The sequence below is a fragment of the Scyliorhinus canicula genome, chromosome 1 (assembly GCF_902713615.1).
Source record: "Scyliorhinus canicula chromosome 1, sScyCan1.1, whole genome shotgun sequence".
NCBI lineage: Eukaryota > Metazoa > Chordata > Chondrichthyes > Carcharhiniformes > Scyliorhinidae > Scyliorhinus > Scyliorhinus canicula.
In genome coordinates, this window is record NC_052146.1 from 294,911,008 (window position 1) to 294,930,674 (window position 19,667).

General features: G+C 46.4%; 1 protein-coding gene across 1 annotated transcript in view; it reads right to left on the reverse strand.

The window, feature by feature from the left end:
* The window catches only part of efcab2 (EF-hand calcium binding domain 2), a 107,609-nt gene that overhangs the window by 78,948 nt on the left and 8,994 nt on the right, over positions 1-19,667 (reverse strand). The window contains exon 2 of the mRNA XM_038815538.1: positions 11,775-11,859. Within this exon, the coding sequence (XP_038671466.1) occupies positions 11,775-11,859 (85 nt within the window). The remainder of the gene's footprint in view (positions 1-11,774; positions 11,860-19,667) is intronic.

A 19,667-nucleotide genomic window follows, 5' to 3' on the forward strand; every position in this document is an offset into this window, starting at 1 on the left:
GCTAGTGAATAAACTATTCTTTGTTGAAAGTCCTTGCTGTTAGTGATTCAAGAACCCAACATTTAAATGGTGTCAGGAGTTGACCATATGGCACAAGGGTTTTGCCGCTTCGACCTACTTGTCTTTGATGAAAATGTCACGGATAGTTGGGAAAGGTTTGAGAAGGAGTGACATATTTACTGCGGTGCTGCATTGTCTGACAAGTCAAAAAGGTAGAGGCTTATACTTTATTAAACATAGCAGGTCCCGAGGCCATCGAAAAACGCAAGTCCCGAGGCTGTTTTCCAGGCGGAGAGGAGGAAAAAGAGGAGCCTGAAAATGTCTGGGAATATCTGTCTCCGGGTAAAAACATAATCCTCGATAGATATACGTTCAATTCAACAAACCAACGTGCAGGTGAATCAATACAATTTTATATGGCTACCCTGAAAATATTGGCAAAGAAATGTGCATTTGCAACTCTCACTGATGAATAATTAGGGATCGAATAGTTTGTGGAATTCATAGCGATTTAGTCCTCAAGCTTCTGCTGTGAGTGAAAGATCTAACATTACAGGGCAGCCATTTGTATCTGTATGTTAAACAATCAGAAAAAGAAGCAGAGATTTTGGGTGAGAAACAGAAGTATTCGCAGTATGGGGGCGCTCTGCTCCAACTGCAGCGGCCAGCAACCTCTAAACAGAACAGTTTGTTTTGCATATGGTAAAACATACAACAAATGAGGAATCACTACGCTAAATGCTGCAGATCAAACAACAGCAGCCCTCCTCTGCCATCAACAACATGGCAGCTGGTTGATCCTCTACAGGTAGGAGCATCAGTAAGTTGAATGAATTGGACCTTAGCCAAAGCAGCGAAGCTACAGAGCCTCCAACAACACTCCATTGCGAGAGTTCAACAGCTTCACAGGAAAGAGTGAGATCTTCACCACCCTCAATGTAATTTGCAGTAACCGCAAGGCTAAAAGTAATGATTGACACTGGAGCAAAGTATTTTGTATTATCCAGCCTAATGTTACAGCAACTAAACCCATTTACAGCACCAGATCCAGCACCCAGGCGGACCTCATGGCTCATGGTGGATAAACCATCTGCACCAAAGTGTGGCTACCCTCCACTGCACACAGGAAAATTTTGAGTTTGATATCGCTAACCAGAATGGCCACGACTAAATCTTCGGGACAGCATTACATTGTGGCTCATTCAACATGGTCCAGAAGTGCATGCTCTACAACTCCAAGATCCACAGGTGATAGCATACAAAGACCTCTTCAACTGTGACATCATTGGTCAACTACCAGTTGTATACCGCATGAGACGAGATGATCCGGTACCACCAACGGTCTGTACTCCGAGAAGAGTACCGGTAGCCATGAAGCAGAACGGAATTGATGAACTGTATCAGATGCCAGCACAAGGTGCCATAACTCCTATCGACGAGGCCAAAGAATAGGATTGAGCAATGGTGGTGGCAGTAAAGATAGCAGAGTTAGGATATGTTTTGACTCATACCACTTGAACACGGAGCTGCTGAGACCTCATCACCCTATGAAGAGGTGCTAGCAGACATGCCCAATGCCAAGGTGCTCACCATCCTCAATGTGAAATGTGGGTTTGGCAGGTCCCAATAGATGAGGAATCCTTGAAACTAACCACATTCATATGTCTGGTAGGCAGATATTGTTTTCTTTGTCTGCCCTTTGGGATCTCCACGAGCAGTAAGGTCCTCTAGCAACTCTTTGCAGGCCAACCGTGCTCAATCATTGTTGATGACACCCTGGCTTGGGGTCGTGCTCTGCAAGAACATGATGCACATCTTCATCTTGTACGTGACAGAATCATGACCATACAGTTGAAGTTTAACCCTGCGAAATGCAAATTCAGGGTCAACCAGGTTCCTTATATGGGCCATCTACTCCCAGTCGATGATGTAATGCCCGATCCAGACAAGACAATGGCTGTACGACAGGTGGCTATTCCTGTGGATAAGGATGCCTTTACAGCACCTTCTTGGTGTGATCAATTATCGTTCTAAGTTTATCCCGTATGATATGAGGTCACTGGACCTCTACGCCAACTTCTCCACCAGGGCGTCAAATGGTACTGGCAAGCGCATCACAGCAGTCTCCAACACACTCAAACAAGCTCTCGCAGCCCCACCCGTGCTACAATACTTTGAGGTTCAAGCACCTGTACTCATATCAGCAGCCACCTCCCAACATGGGTTTGGCGCAGTCTTCATCCAGAATGGCAGACCACTAGCTTTTGCTTCAAGGATCCTCACTGACACTGAGACTCATAATGCACAGATCGAAAAGTAGCGTCTTGCTTTAGTGTTCACCTGTCTGAAATTTCATGACTCCATACATGGCCGTCCTGCAACTGTTAAAATAGATTACCAACCACTCGTAACTACTTTTAAAAAGATTCCCCACATTGCATCTACATGGCTGCAACACATAACACTAAAGCTGCAACGTTACAATCTCAGCATTGTCTACCAATGTGGTAAGGAGCTGTACTCGGCTGATGCTCTCTCCAGAGCCTTCTTACTCGCTAAAAGAAGGCGAATCATGAGGAAGACATAGACATTATGGCTATAGCGGTTATCAAGAAGCGTTTTCTCTTCCTTTCAGGTGTTAAGGATCGCAAGCTACAGCAACTTAGTTCCCAATGCCCATCTGGGACCCTCCGCACCTTTCCGCCCTTCTGACCCCATTCATTCTTCAAAACTCAGTCCTTGCCGTGTGTTCACCAAACCCTCTGACCTGCCCCTCTCTGATGCTGAACATTTTGTACTCAGCAAAGGACTCAGTTTCATCCCCAAATGTCCTCGCCTGAATGTTGAACCATCTTCTGTCACCTCCTCTCCATGCTCATTAATGATCTGGAGGAAAGAACTGAAGGCACTGTTGCTAAGTTTACAGACGATACAAAGATCTGTAGCGGGTCAGGGAGTATTGAGGAACCAGGCGGGCTTCAGAAGGATTTGGATAGGCTAGGAGAGTGGGCAAAGAAGTGGCAGATGGAATACAATGTGGAAAAGTGAGAGGTTATGCACTTTGGAAGGAGAAATGGAGGCATAGACAATTTTCTAAATGGGAAGATGCTTAGGAAATCAAAAGCACAAAGGAATGGGAGTCCTTGTTCACAATTCTCTTAAGGTTAATGTGCAGGTTCAATCGGCAGTTAGGAAGGCAAATGGAGGGCAGCACGGTGGCACAGTGGTTAGCACTGCTGCCTCACGGCGCCGAGGTCCCAGGTTCGCTCTGGGCTCTGGGTCACTGTCCTTGTGGAGTTTGCACATTCTCCCCGTGTCTGCGTGGGTTTCGCTCCCACAACCCAAAGATGTGCAGGGTAGGTGGATTGGCCACTCTAAATTACCCCTTAATTGGAAAAAATTAATTAGGTACTCTAAATTTATAAAAAGAAGGAAAGGAAGACAAATACAATGTTAGCATTCATGTTGACAGGGCTGGAATACAAGATGTACTTCTGAGGCTGTATTAGGCTCTGGTCAGACCCCATTTTGAGTATTGTGAGCAATTTTAGGCCCCGTATCTAAGGAAGGATGTGCTAGCTTTGGAAAGGGTCCAGAGGAGGTTCACAAGAATGATCCCTGGAATTAAGAGCTTGTCGTATGAGGTATGGTTGAGGACTCTGGGTCTGTACTCATTGAAGTTTAGAAGGATGAGGGGGGACCTTATTGAAACTTACAGGATACTGCGTGGCCTGGATAGAGTGAACGTGGAGAGAATGTTTCCACTTGTAAGAAAAACTAGAACCAGAGGATACAATCTCAGACTAAAGGGATCATCCTTTAAAACAGATGAGGAGGAATTTCTTCTGCCAGAGGGTGGTGAATCTGTGGAACTCTTTGCCGCAGAAAGCTGTGAAGGCCAAATCATTGAGTGTCTTTAAAACAGAGATAGACAGGTTATTGATTAACATGGGGATCAGGGGTTATGGGGATGAGAAAAATATCAGCCATGATTTAATGGCGGAGCAGACTCGATGGGCTGAGTGGTCTAATTCTGCTCCTATGTCTTGTGGTCTCACTTCTCTGGGCAGGAATCTTTCCCTGATTCAATGGATCCTTTCACCCAACTCAAGTATTCCTCTTCTCTCTGCATCCCACCCTCTGGCCTCCTACTTTCTCTTGATCTTTTCATTGAGAACTGTCAACATGACATTGAGCGTCTCAATTTCATTGCCAATCTCACCCATTCTGACATGTCTTCCTCTGAAATTCCTGCACTCTGTTCACTCAGGTCCAACCGTGACCTTGTGATCAAACCTGTTGACAAGGGTGTTGCTGTTGTTATCTGACATACTGACCTGTACCTCCCAGAGGCTGAATGCCAAATCTCAAACCCAACTGGCTCCTACCTCTCCCTGGACCATGACCCCATGGTCATGCGGGTATTGCGCACAATACTAACAGCTCGCATTGAACCTGGTGCCACGGGTCATATAGGTGTCGCCCCAGGGTGTCCTCTGGCCCTAGCTGACACATCAGCTGTATGGGTGCACTCCACAACCAGTGCCATAATTTTGGCTGGGATAAGTGTGTGTGGAGAGTGTAATGCGTAAGTGCGGCTACAGCTTGTGAACCTCCCGAGTGTCGATCACGGACCCAGCGTATCCCGCAACATTTTTCAGTGAAATTGAGTGTGTTCCATGCGGCACCGTGCTAGTCCCACAACATTAGTGGAATCGGTCCAGGTGAGGCGCCGGTTCTTCTGGCGTAAAAATCCACAGATTCTCAGTTGGCCTCAATACTTAGTCTCAGAAACGGAGAATACAGCTCACGATTTTTAAAATAGAAAGTGTGTCCCATTTAAATTGGTCTTTGTGGATTTGTTCTTGTGCTGACAGCAGTTATCAGTCTGACCACCAAGTGTCAGTGTACTCCAGGGTTGCTGCTGGGAGATGACATTTACATTTATGAACATCATTAGAGCAAGTTTACATGAGAAAATGTTTGCAGTTCAATGGCGAATTCTGCATTCATTATATAAAATGACCGGGCGGAATTCTCCGCTCCCTACGTGGCGTGGGAGAATCGTGGGAGGGCCTCACGACATTTTTTACGCCCCACTGGCGCCCCCAACAATTCTCCCCCCCCACCCCACCCCCCGGCTCGGAAAAATCGCCGCTCGCCGTTTGTCATGGCGAACGGCGATTCTCCGAGCCCGATGGGCCGAGCGGCCGGCCCTTCACACCCGTTTCACCATGGCAGCAACCACACCTGGTCGCTGCATTCGTGAAACGGGCGGCAGATGCCCGTTTGGGGCATCTAGGGGCCCGATTGGGACGGGAGCACCGCGACTGTGCTCGGGAGGGGACGGGCCCACGATCGGTGCCCACTGATCGTCGGGCCAGCGTCCAAAACGGACGCACTCTTTCCCCTCCGCCGCCCGGCAAGATCAAGCCACCACGTCTTGCCGGGCGGCGGTGGAGAAAGACGGCACCGCACATGTGCGGGTTCATGCCGTCTGCGCGCTGATGTCATCCACGCATGCGTGGGTTGGACCCGGCAACCCACGCATGCGCGGATGACCTCACAAATGCGCCGTTTTGCGCGTCATTTCCAGCGCGACGAAGTCGCGGCCGGGAAAGACGGAGGCCCGCTCCTAGCCCCCCAGGTGGGGGTGAATTAGGCGCGGGGAGCAGGCTCCGAGGCCGTCATAAACCTCGGCCGATTTCACGACGGCCATCCCGATTTTTATCTGGAGCGGAGAATACCACCATCTTTCAAAAAAGATATCATTGTTTTTTAAAAAAAATTTTGAGTACCCAATTCATTTTTTCCAATTAAGGGGCAATTTAGCATGGCCAAACCTCGGCGCCGTTAGACAGAAGGGCTAACCCACTGAGCCACCGTGCTGCCCATCTTTGTTTTTTAAAATAAATTTAGAGTACCCAATTCATTTTTTCCAATTAAGGGGCAATTTAGCATGGCAACTACACGCCACATCTTTTGGGTTGTGGGGGAGAAACCCACGCAAACACGGGGAGAATGTGCAAACCCCACACGGACAGTGACCAAGAGCCAGGACCGAACCTGGGACCTCGGCGCCGTGAGGCAGCAATGCTAACCACTGCGCCATCGTGCTGCCCATGGCTCTCATTGATTATATGGAAATGGGGCTTAAGTGGTGATAATTGGTTTCTCGCCACGCTACAGCAAGATCCTGATTTCACCTACGGGAGAGAGCCAGTTGCATTGCAAACTGTTGGGCATCTGGCGCGGTTCTCGTTTTTGGCTATTCATCAGCCTCATTTCGCTTGAGCAAGAGAGTAACGAGGCCAGAGAATCACACCCGCAATGAAGGTCTGCTCACTTGAGACATGGCACCACACTACGTTAGGATTAATAATGCAGCATTTAAACGTTTGCTCCTGCACCGACTGTTGGAAACAAAATAGCCGTAACCACCGAAGTACACCTGATGTTAAGGAAAAGATTAACGTGCAAAATAAACAAGAAAAGTCAAAGATGAGAAATGGTCATTGAGCTCATCAAAGCTTCTAAATTTCCGTTTGAAATATCTCCATGTTTTGTCTTTCGACTTTACCTGGCTGATCATTCCAAACATTGAACTTCTGAAAAGTTAGATAAGATGATTTGGCTGATGAAAGCATTCTGTCACTCCCGCTCAAGCAGTTAATTTCATCCCAGATCTTTTGTTTCTTCTCGCTGCCTAAGAGATTCCGTAAGAATAGGGGCAGCACGGTAGCACAGTGGTTAGCACAGTTGCTTCACAGCTCCGGGGTCCCAGGTTCGTTTCCTGGCTTGGGTCACTGTCTGTGTGGAATCTGCATGTTCTCCTTGTGTCTGCTTGGGTTTCCTCCGGGTGCTCCGGTTTCCTCCCACAGTCCAAAAATGTGCAGGTTAGGTGGATCGGCAATGATAAATCGCCCTTAATATCCAAAAAGTTAGGTGGGGTTACTGGGTTACGGGGATAGGGTGGAGGCGCGGGCTTAAGTAGGGTGCTCTTTCCAAGAGCCAGAGTAGACTCGATGGGCCGAATGGCCTCCTTCTGAACTGTAAATTCTGTGATCTGTGTGATCTGTGAGTAGGCATCTTCAGTCTGCTCTGCCATTAAATAAAATCTTCTCCAATCTCCCACTCCAATTCTACTTTCCCTTCCTATCCCCATGTACCTCAGTTCCATAAATGTCCAAAAATCTATCAATTCAAGAATTGACTCAATGACTGAGCAGCCACAGCCTTACAGGGTAGAATTCTAGCAACTCACAACCTCGGTGAAGAAAGTTCTCCTCAACTTAGTCCTAACTGACCAACCCCTTGACCCAAAACGATTGCCTCTAGTTCTGGACTCTCCCGCAAAGATAAACTATCTGTCAACATCTTCCCTGGTAAGGCCCTTTTGAAATTTTATACATTTCAACGAGATTCCATTTTTACTCATTCCTGAGGATATATGCCCATTCTACTCAATTTTCAAAACACTAGTTGATGTCCTGCAATGTTGTTCAAGTTGTTGGAGGAGAGACAGTTTTATAACACCAATAACACCAATAGCATATATTCCTCTACCTTCATATGGAGCCAACACTAAAGGGTATCTCTTCTTCTATCTGCAACAAGTGTCTCATTCCCCTTTTCATAGCAAACAAAAGATAAACATCCCTATTTTCCTAGCATACAAAAGGCACATTTGCAAGCATTATCCTGTGTCCTGTGAGGTATCCAAGTTGCCCACTATACACCCACTGTTCTCAATGATTAATAACTGTTTGTTCTACTAGTCAGCCAGTTTTTGCACATGCATTGCACACACAGCCTGTGAATCATTCAGGTCTCGTAATGGTCCATATGCGCGTTGATATTGGCAGTATGTCATTCCCGTGACGCTTATTGCCTTGGTAACTGTTGTTGTTCTATTGCAGTTGTTGGAGACACATGAACCTCTGGAACCTCTGTACTCAATAAAGCTGATGAGCTCACTTGTCCCTGACCAGCTGATTGGAGTGATGGAGCTACTTTGCTAGTTGAGCTCAGATGTCTACGGTTACACATGCACATCTGGTTGAATTTTTCATTTCCCACTTTGAGTTGCTTGGTATGGAATTGTGTCGTTGCTTCCTCTTAGCACCTTTGTGTCATCTCTGAAAATATTTTGTTCTGATCTCACATAGCTTGGTTAATTGAAGAGAGTTTATTGCACATTTTCAATGGTATATACCCAGCTGGAATCTTGTCCTTCAAATCTACCAGTTCAGCTTTGGTGCATAAATTTTCCTGTTGAACTGTTGACATATAAATTTTGCTTGTGCATTTCCTTACACTGTCGTGGTTGGCAACCATCTTGTGGTTTACTTGCATATTGTCCCCATGCTCTGGAAACTTTTGTTTTCCTTTCTCTGTTGGCACATTTAGGGTTATCAATCCAAACTTTCAACTTGCTTCAGCTGAGATGAGTGGTCATTGCATCCCATTTATAATCTGGAATTCCAGATCATCCTTCTTGCCACTGCATTGTGTTGTCAGGCTGCTGATAGCTCTCCAATACCCACCTTGTTTTGCTTTTCTCTCTGCAAACACTTGTGTATGATATGATTCTGTTTCTTGCAGTTAAAACATGGCTTTAATTACTGAAGTCAGGTACTGTCCAATGGCCCTTGCCACATGATTTGCTCAAGATAGAATATCAGCTCCAAAGGCTCATGGATCCCCTATCCCATGTCTGGGTCTTGTTCTCCCTCAGCATCAGTGTCAAGAAAACTGTAGTTATTGAAAAGGTCTCCACCTGTATTTGGACTCCACCTGTATTTGGACTCAACAACACAGCACTGGAGGCAGACAACAAATTCTGCTACATTGGTTCTATGGCAACAGATAACCTGTCTCTTGACAAAGAGCTCAGCACATGTATTCGGAAGACAGCCATCAACTGACTAACAAAGTGGGCATGGAAAAACACAAACTGACTTGCAGGATCAAGATGGTATTCATAATGCCTGTATCCTCAGCATGTTGCTGTATGGCAGCAAAGCCTGTACAACATACACACCTTGCCAAAAATAAAGCTCAATAACTTCAATTTCTGGTACTGTGAAGCACCCTTGGCATCAAGTGGAAAGACAATTCGCCAATGAAGCAGTCCTTTCAAGGGCAAACATGCCAAGCACTAATCAAGCAAAGAAGGCTTTGCTGGTTTGGGCATGTGCACAGAATGAATGATGACCGCATCCCCACAGATGTGCTATGCGAGGAGTAGTCCCTGTCAAGCGATCAGCACGGCGCCCAATGCTCCAATGCATGCTTGCTGTCAAATGAGACACAAAAGTCCCAAATATTGGGGAGAGTTGTAGAACAAAGAGGTCTAGGAGTACAGGTTCATAGCTCCTTGAAAGTGGAGTCCCAGAGGGCAGCACGGTGGCGCAGTGGTTAGCACTGCTGTCTCACGGCACTGAGGACCCAGGTTCGATCCCAGCCCTGGGTCACTGTCCATGTGGAGTTTGTACATTCTCCCCGTGTTTGCGCGGTTTCACCCCCACAACCTAAAGATGTGCAGGGTAGGTGAATTGGCCGCACTAAATTTCCCCTTAAATGGAAAAAATGAATGGGGTACTCTAAATTTTTTTTTAAGAAAGTGGAGTCACAGGTGGACAGAGTAGTGAAGAAGGCATTCAGCATGCTTGTTGGCTTCATTGGTCAGAACATTGAATACAGGAGTTGGGACGTCTTGTTAAAGTTGTACAATACATTAGTAAGGCCACACTTGGAATACTGTATACAGTTCTCGTCATCCTATTATATAAAGGATATTATTAAACTAGAAAGAGTGCAGAAAATATTTACTAGAATGCTACCGGGACTTGATGGTTTGAGTTATAAGAGAGGCTGGATAGGCTGGGACTTTTTTTCCTGGATCGTAGGTGGCTTAACATAGAACATAGAACATTACAGCGCAGTACGGGCCCTTCGGCCCTCGATGTTGCGCCTGGCTTAGGGGTGATATTATAGAGGTCTATAAAATAATGAGGGGCATAGATAAAGTAGATAGTCAACATCTTTTCCCAAAAGGTAGGGGAGTCTAAAACTAGAGGACATAGGTTTAAGATGAGAGGGGAGAGTTACAAAAGGGTCCAGAGGGGAAATATTTTCACACAGAGGGTGGTGAGTGCCTGGAACAAGCTGCCAGAGGCAGTAGCAGAGTCGGGTACAATTTTGTCTTTTAAAAAGCATTTAGACAGTTATATGGGTATAGAGGGATATTGGCCAAATGCAGCCAATTGGGACTAGCTTAGTAGTTAAAAACTGAACGGCATGGACAAGTTGGGCCAAAGGGCCTATTTCCATGCTGTAAACCTCTTTCATTCAAGACAAGAGGGAAACTCTAGCTGATGACCAATGAAAATGGCAACACCAGCTGTGGGCAGGATTTCACTGCCACAATGACATGTGGTTTCAGAATCTCCAAAGCAGATGCCAACCCAGCAAACAAGGCATCAGCAGAGATCATCTCGCAAGAGTCAATTCCCTGTGGGGAATTTGTGGCAGACTTTGCCTTTCCAGAATTGGCTTCTTCAGCCATGAGAAGTGCAGCAGATGATCTAATTGGCCTCACCAATTTCTGAGGCTGTACTCCCACCATCTCTCACAGATGGAAGGATGCCAATCACAACTTAGCACGGTCTTTCTCACACTTTCCCCATTCTACAGATGTTCCTAAGTAAGTTTTCCCTTCACAACTAGGACCCTTTTCCAATTAACATCTCCTTTTTCAACAAGACCTCCAGTGGGAGACCAGTGAAAGCCACCAAAAACCAGCAAGCACTTGGGACGTCCAGCCTGCCTTGCAATGGGTGAACATCCATCCACTTCTTACAAGGAACATATTGTCAGGGAAGGCGATGGACAGGGGAGAGGGTCGGTAGGGCAGCACAACTGGCAGCCAGGACTATCTATAACCATAGCAACTTGCTCCCTGTAATTGCTACTGAAGAATTCTTGCAACACAGCACGAACAAGGGCACTTGCTCGACACAGTTGGTGCATGGATGCTGTAAACCACCTAGTCATTTAAAAGAACACCTTCCATGAAAACAAATTCATACAAAGAAGCTTGCACAGACTGCCAATGCATTCGCTTCATAAAACCGAAACTCATTTGAAAAGATATTAATAGCAAATGCTCCAATCAGGGAATAAGTAATAGGACACCCTGGGTTTGAAATAATTCAAATATATTTTGTATACTGTTAATATTCCAGCTTCCTGAGCCACACTATATGTGATGAGAACATGTCTAACTAGACGGCACCAAGCATTTTAGCTTATGGACTCAATTCTGCACAAGAAAATGATTAACCCTAACATTCCACCACAAAATTATCTGCCATGCCACCATTATTTTCATAGCTATGAAAGTTACAGCTTTCTCCTCAAAACCAAGAATTGCTGCTCAAGATGCCAGCGAACCGGGTTTGATTCAGACCTTGGGTTACTGTCTGTGTGGAGTTTGCAGTTTCTCCCCGTGTCTGCATAGGTTTCCTTCAGGAGCTCCGGTTTCCTCCCACAGTCCAAAGATGTGCAAGTTAGGTGGATTGGCCATGCTAAATTGCCCGTTGGTGTCCAACGGTTAGGTGGGGTTATGGGGATAGGGCAGAGGCGTGGGTCTAGGTAGGGTGCTCTTTTGGAGGGTCGGTGCAGACTCGATGGGCTTAATGGCCTCCTTCTGCACTTGTAGGGATTCTATGATTGTATGAATTGTTGTTCTAGGTTACTGACTCACTGACCTGACATCCACAGTGTTGTTTGACTCATGATCAAAAACGGCGAATGCCTCTTTGATGTTCTTCTGAAGTTCTGCTATTAAAGCCTCTGTAGTAAATGAAAATGTGACAATTTCAGTATTTCTGGCTGATATGCTGCAATGCGATGTCGTAACAATAACTTGCATTTAACATCCAAAGTGGGTAATATTGCCAAGTTGCAAATAGATGCTTCTAGCCATCAGTTCAGCTCATGGTCAAAAGGGCACCAAGTTTTCATACCATTGATTTCAATCTGAATGCGCAGTTGGACACGGTATTGGATGACAGTGATGGCAGTGGGAAGATTCACCACTGCAGCAGATTCTCTGCATACAACTGAAGAGGAAAAAGTGCCCCAAGTCGTAGCAGGTCCCACTGACTGGACAAAACAGAAGAGTTGCAGCAGGAGTATAGTGTGGTCGGGCATGTCAAAGGCTACAGAGTGGTTGCTTCTCTCTCCACATATGATTCCTGACCTGAGCATTTCCAGCATTTTCTGAATCTGTCATATTTCCAACATTCACAGTATTTTGCCCCATTGGATTCCAAGAGCTGGCTGCGAGCACTTTAGGGAAGTGGAGACTGTTGGCTGATTTGATGGAGCTTTGAAACTAACAGCAGTTTGTCTTCATGACTTCATGTGGACAACTTATTTCAATTGTAGAGGTTAGGGAGGACCAACCGTCATATTTACAAGTTGTGCAAGGGCAGATCTACAGATTCAATCATCATTAAGTGGATTGGCGATGTTAAATTACTGCCATTAGGTGGTGTTACTGGGTTAAGGGAATAGGGTGGCGTTGCTCTTTCCAAGGGCCGGTGCAGACTCGATGGGCCGAATGGCCTCATTCTGCACTGTAAATTCCATGATTCTATGAGGGTAGAGATGTTGGCTCAAACATACGGTAGCTTTAGTTGTCTCTTTTTTTAAGCTGAGAAAAAGTAATTCACAACTTGATGTTGGATGACCAAGGAGACAATTGCACAAGCACAGTGATAGTCAAGGCATTAAGGGTGGTGGCAGAGGTAAAACTGTTTGTTATCCACAAACGTGTGAAAGCTAACCCAACACCTATTCTTGTAGCCGCTGTACTTATATCAGAGTCATAGAAGTTCATTCAACCTGTCATGTACAAGCCATCTCTATCCCATTTCCCCACCTGCTCCCCATGGCTCTGAAAATATCTTTTTTCTCTTCAGATACTTATCCAATTGTCTTTTGAAAGCCTGATTGAATCTGCCTCCAGCACAGTGTTAGGCAGATGAGTGGTTTAATTAGTCCAGTTACATTTCTAGTCAATGCCGATTCCAAGTATGTTGATGGTGGGGGACTGTGTCAAGGAAAAGTGGTTAGATTCTTTCTTGTTGGAGATGTCTGGCACTTCTGTGGCACAAATATTATTTGCCACTTCCTTGCCCAAACCTGCATGTTGTCCAGGTCTTGCTGTATGCAGGTACAAATCGCTCCATTTTCTAAGGAGTTGCAAATGGAAGTGAACAATCATCAGTGAACATTCTGACTTATGATGGAAAGTAATTGAAGTAGCAGCTAAAGATGGTTGGGCTTCAGATACTGCACTGGGGATGATGCCCATGTTTGCCTATTTAGAGATTAATGTCCAGTTTTAGTCCTCACATATGGCGGAGGGTATCAAAACTAATTAGGATGATCATGAAGAGGTGAGATGTTTCTCAATAGACAAACACAGAGAGCTCAGGACTTATTTTTTAAAAACATTGATTCTATTCAGTTGAATAGGTTTTTGAGATGAATGGGATTGGGAAACTAGAAACCAGGAGGATAAAATATCTTTGTAAATCATTAACTTAGATACTAGTAAGTATTTATATTTGCAGCTAGCTCTGCCCACCTCCATGACAGCAGTCGCAAAACTGATTTTGCCATTCTCTCATGATCACACACCCCCTGCAAAATGAATTCAAGTTAAAAGTGTGTAGAATGCACAGCTTCTGTCTGCTCAGCCCATCCAAAGGCAGAATAATTTTTTTTTGTTTTTTTTTAAATTTAGATTACCCAATTATTTTTTCCAATTAAGGGGCAATTTAGCGTGTCCAATCCACCTACTCTGCACATTTTTTTTGGGTTGTGGGGGCGAAACCCACGCAGACACGGGGAGAATGTGCAAACTCCACACGGACAGTGACCCAGAGCCGGGATCGAACCTGGGACCTCAGCGCCGTGAGGCGGTTGTGCTAACCACTAGGCCACCGTGCTGCCCTCAAAGGCAGAATAATGTTGGGGTGCGAATACTACTCCTTTTTGATTTGACTTTATATTATTTGATTTTATTAACAGTATTAGGTGCCAATACTGTTCTGGCATTTTCCGTAATTCTACACTTTACATTGAACATCATTGAATTAAACAATTGTGCAATGGTTTTGATGCAAGGTTAGAAATCCCCACGTGGGTAAATAGCTTTCCATTGCTTTGGGAATGACAGAACACTCTTCTTAAGTTTCATGCTTCTGATTATAGTTCAGGAAAGTCATTGAAGATGAATTACATACTACCAGTGATTAGACCTGGTGGCGCTGTGGGTAGCATCCCTGCCTCTGAGCTAGAAGCTATGGGTTCCAATCCCACCCCAAGACTTGATGATCAAGGAAGGTGGGTTCATAACACGGTCATCAGGTTGAGAATCAAAATCATTCCAACATGCCAATGGTAGGTGGTAAAGAGACTCCTGGTCAGCAATGCTTGATGCAGAGTGGCGCCCCTCAGGCTATAAGCCTCTGGTAACAGGCTAGCAAGCTGGTCGAGGAAAAATCTCTCAAAGGGAATGCCTTGTGCACTAGATGCGGGAAGAGCAACAAGAAACAAGAAACCAGTGATGTAGGAAGTTTGGAAAAGGTGGAGGGAGTGGTTCTGTTAATTAATGATGGAATTAACGCATTAGAGAGGGATGACCGAAGTTCAGGCAGCCAGAATGTAGACGGAGGAAAAAGGATGAGCTAAATGGAGCTTGTCAGAAAAGTACAATGATAATCATGGGGGATTTTAATCTTCAGTCAGTCTGGAAAATCAGATGGGAAAAGGTAAGATGAGCCGTTTATTGAATGTTTTCAGGACAGTTTCTAATCACAGAACGTCCTGAAGCCAACCAGAGAGCCAACTAAATTGCCTTTAGTGTCCAAAAAGGTTAGGAGGAGTTATTGGGTTACGGGGATAGGGTGGAAGTGAGGGCTTAAGGGGTCAGTGCAGACCCAATGGGCCGAATGGCCTCCTTCTGCACAGTGTGTTCTATGTAATTCTATGAAACCTTGGATAGCAGTGATCATAATGTACTAGAATTTTACATTCAGTTTGAGGGAGAAAGGAGTGGGTCGGAGACTACTATTTGAAACTTAAATCTGGGCAATTATGAAGGCATGAAAGCAGAGCTGGCTAAGGTGAACTGACAAATGAGGTGAAGGGATGTTTCCATAGAGATGCAGCTGCCGGTTTTTAAAGGGATATTTGAGAATAGATACATCCCAATGAGAAAGAAAATATCCACGGGGAGAACCCACCATCCTTGGTTAACTAAAAAAATTAAAGACAGTGGGGGGAGATCTTCTGGCTCTTCACGCCGTTGGGATCTTCTGCTCCTGCCGACGGAGGACCCCCGCCACGGGTTTCCCGGCAGCATGGGATGGAATCAATGGGGGATCCCATCTGATAGTGGTGGGACCAGAAGCTCCCTCCACTGGCCAACGTAGGGCTGCCTCCCACCGCCCAGAAACACGCCACGGGGAGGCCAAAGAATCCTGTCCAGTGTCAAACTTAAACAAAAGGTGAATAACTGGACAAAGTGGCAGGTCAGGAGATTGGCTAGAATTTAAAGAACAGCAAAGAATGACGAAAAAATTAATAAAGAGTAAAAAATTAGTGTACGAGAGAAAACTAGCTGGAAATATAAAGACGATTGTAAGAGCTTCTATAGACATTTAGTTCAGAAAAGAGTTAACAAAGTGACCTTTGGTCCTATAGAAAGCGAGTCAGAGGAATTAATAATAGAAAGTAAGGAGATGGTGGATGAATTAAACAGGCATTATGCATCTTCACTACATGGAATACAAATTACATCCGGGAAATAGCATAAATTGGGAAATGGAATGGGGGGGAGCAGAAACTCAGGAAGATTACAATCACCTGAGAAGTGATATTGAGCAAATTGTTGGAGCACTGAGCTGATAAATACTGGTCCGAATAGACTTTATCCTGGGGTTTTAAAATAAATGACTTGTGAAATTGTTGACGCGTTGGTTTTAATTTTCCAAAATACAGAGAAGATTTCACTGGATTAAAAAATTGCAAATGGAACTCCTTTATTCAAAAGGGGAGGAGGGGACAGAAAGCAGGAAATTACAGGCCAGTTAGCTTAACATCTATCATAGGGAAAATGTTAGAAGCTTTTATTAAAGGTGGTATAGCAGGGTACTTAGAAAAGTAGAAACATTTAATGCAATCTGGCAGAGTCCATGCAGTTTTGTGAAAGGGCAATCACGTTTAACCAATTTATTGGAGTACATCTCAGGAGTCTGGCAAATGGAGTATAATGTGGGCAATTGTGACTTCTGCGTTTTTGCAGGAAGAGTAAGAAAGAAGCATATTATCTAAATGGTGTGAGATTGCAGAGCTCTGAGCTTCAGAGTGATCTATCTGGGTGTCCAAGTGCATGAATCACAGATAGAACAAGTAGAAAAGCTCAGGAGGCCCGAAAAGTTTCAACAATGTTTAATTAGTTAACATAAAGTAACGGCCAAACACGGCTTACAACTCAAAGGTCCCAGGCGGGACTACCGGAAGTGCCGGTCCCAGTGTGGGACAGCTCTTAAAGGGCGAATCAACAAGCTCCAGTTGGGTGGGCCACCACCCACTAGAGGGGGAGCTCGTATTCTACAAGTCCCACGGGGAGATCAATCAGTCACTGGAATTCCTTGGTTTCCTTTTGCACAGTGTTTGGTCTATGTTTGTTGAGGGGGGCGGAATTGTAAGATGGATACCATATAACTGCGGATTATCTTTTTGCCAATTACAGCCCCTCCTGCCTCTGTAGCCTGGGAGTCGTTGGACGACATTGTCAATGCCGGAGAGGGGGAGGTGGTTTTCGTTCTCTCTCCCTCCTTCTCTGTGCTCCAGGTCAGTGAGACCTTCCGGTGGTTGGCTTACCAAACCGCTTTCCACCGAGAAGTTTTTGCACCGTTGGCAGTATATTGCTCTTTTGCCTGGCGGCTGTGCCTTGTCTTGTCTGCTACTATCCCTCTTGTTTCTAAGGCCTTAACCCTGAAAAATTACCAGTGCTGGAGAAGGGGGTGGGGTGTTCTCTCCTGCTTCCTGTTTCCCAAATCTGCGTGAACTTTTCCTGTGATCTGTGCTGCTTGCACTCATGCATTGGCACGCTGCACAGTCATTCATGCCTATACTCTTTATGCACGCACACTCTTGCCAATGTATATGCACTGATGTTCACAGACATGCTTTCCTGTACACGCATTGGGCACCTTTCCACCAATGTAGGTCTGCTCTTGGGGCCGCGGGGGTGGGTGTTGACTTGGTAGCTGCCGGTAATGTATTCTTTTTGTTTTTGCCTACATTTCGTCTTTGGTGTGCAGCTGGTGAGCTCATTATATTCCTGCCTGGTTTTGTGTTTTCATTCTGAGAACACTACTGGTGTCGGTGAGGGGGGTGGGTGTTCTCTCTCCTTCCTCCGCTGGATCCGTGTTGGTGTCCTTTTCCGGTGGCATGCGCTGCCCCTCTTGGGAGGGGTGGAATGGTTTTCTCTCTCTTCTTTGCCATTCTCCATGTTGGAGCAGCCTTTTTGGTGGGCTTGGCTGGTGAGCCTTTCCGCTCATGTAGGTCGGGGGTTTGTTTTGAGTGCCAAGTGATTGGTGTCCTCATTGTATTGTCTTTTGTATTTTGATACTGTCAATAAACTAAAAGATTTGCAGGTCGTGTTTGCTGCTGCTGGTGGCTGCAGATGCTGTTTCCTTCCTTTTCTGTAGCATGAAAGAAGGACCACTTTTTTTCAGATCCTGGAACATTGGGCTCAGGGGGGCATATGGGTCCAGAAGGCAATCCTGGTGCGTGATATTGATCCAAATGAGCCACCTGATGATGTCGTTGAGGAAATGCTTTTGCAGATTGCTGATGCTTTTGTTGCTGGTGTGGCAAGTACTGCATGTAACTGGCACGCCATCACGGGTTAAACACGCTGGAGGTCAAGGATGTTCAACTGCACCTTGAGCGCCAGTGGAATATGTGGATGTCGGGATTTGGTTCCATTGAGATTGGGCCGTGTGGGAGGGGCCTGCACAGCTGCAGCTCCTGGACAGAGAATGGCACTGATACGTGGAACAAGTAACACATTGATGGACAGATCATTTCTACGACAAAATTCTGACATGAAAAAATATTCTCAGGCTTATTCTCAGTTTCTGTTGAAGAACCTGCGAGGGGTGATACCGTGTGGTTTTTGTTTTGTGAAATTATACCTTTGTATTGGTGCCAACATGAAATGGTGACGTTTCCTTGTTGTTTAATGGTTAGTGTGATATGTGGAATGTTACTTTTGACCGTTTAATAAACAAATGAAAAATTTTTTAAAATGTTTAGAGTATCCAATGTTGTTTTCCAATTAAGAGCATTTTGGCATGGCCAATCAACCTAACCTGGACATCTTTGGTTTGTGGGGGTGAAACGCATGCAGACACGGGGAGAATGTGCAAATTCCACACAGATAGTGGCCTGGGGCTGGGATCGAACCTGGGTCCTTGGCACCGCAGGCAGTGATGCTATTCACTGCGCCACTGTGCCACCCCAAAATATTTTCAACTCTCAAGTCCCTACTCCAGGGTACATGTTCCATTCCTCGGAGGATGATTAGTGCATAGCATCTCAAGGAAACTGTGAAGGCTGAATACTGCGCCTGAACTCTAGGAGTGTCAGTACCATGGAGGCAGCTACCAACAATCAAACACTAAAAAGCTGGGCTTCAGCACTGGGGATCCTCTCGTGACTAAAGGCCAAGGGCGCGATTCTCCGCTCCCGCGCGGCATCGGGAAGCCCGTCGTGAACATCGGCCGAGTTTCACGATGGCGTCGGAGGCAGCTCCTCGCACCCTATTCACACCTCCCCCCCCCCCCAGGGGGCTAGGAGCGGCGTTGAGAAACTCGGCCGCCGAGCCTTGACGCTTGCGTCAAAGCGGCGCGCCGAGAATGATGCGACGGCGGGGCCTAAGTGACGTCAGCCACGCATGCGCAGGTTGGCCGGCTCCAACCCGCGCATGCACGGTTGCCGTCTTCCCCTCCGCTGCCCCGCAAGACGTGGCGGTTTGATCTTGCGGGGCGGCGGAGGGGAAGAGTGTGTCTCTTGGAGACGCCGGCCCAACGATCGGTGGCCACCGATCGCGGGCCAGTCCCCTCCCGAGCAAGGCCGTGGTGCTTAATCCCCTCTCCGCCCCCCACAGGCCCCAAACTTACCTTTCGCACTATGTTCATGCCAGCAGCGACCAGGTGTGGTTGCCGCCGGCGTCAACAGGTCGGGAACGTCAGGCCGCTCGGCCCATCCTGAGCGGGGGGTGGGAGAATCGCGGGGGGTGCCAAGGCGGCGTGTCGTGATTCGCCCGGCCCTCCCGCGATTCTTCCACCCGGCGTGGGGAGCGGAGAATCGCGCCCCAAGTGTGTAGATGAGGGAAGATTGCACAAGCATAGCCTCCCTAATGTTCCCGGTAGAGGTCTGGGGTCCGGGGGCTTCCTGGCGTGGATCCCGCAGAGACCGCCCTTGCGGTATCGGTGGCAGGTGGACGCCAGAGAAGGTGGCAGCAGCGATGATGCAGGCTGGAGGCAGCACTCCATGAGCAGGGGGCCGCC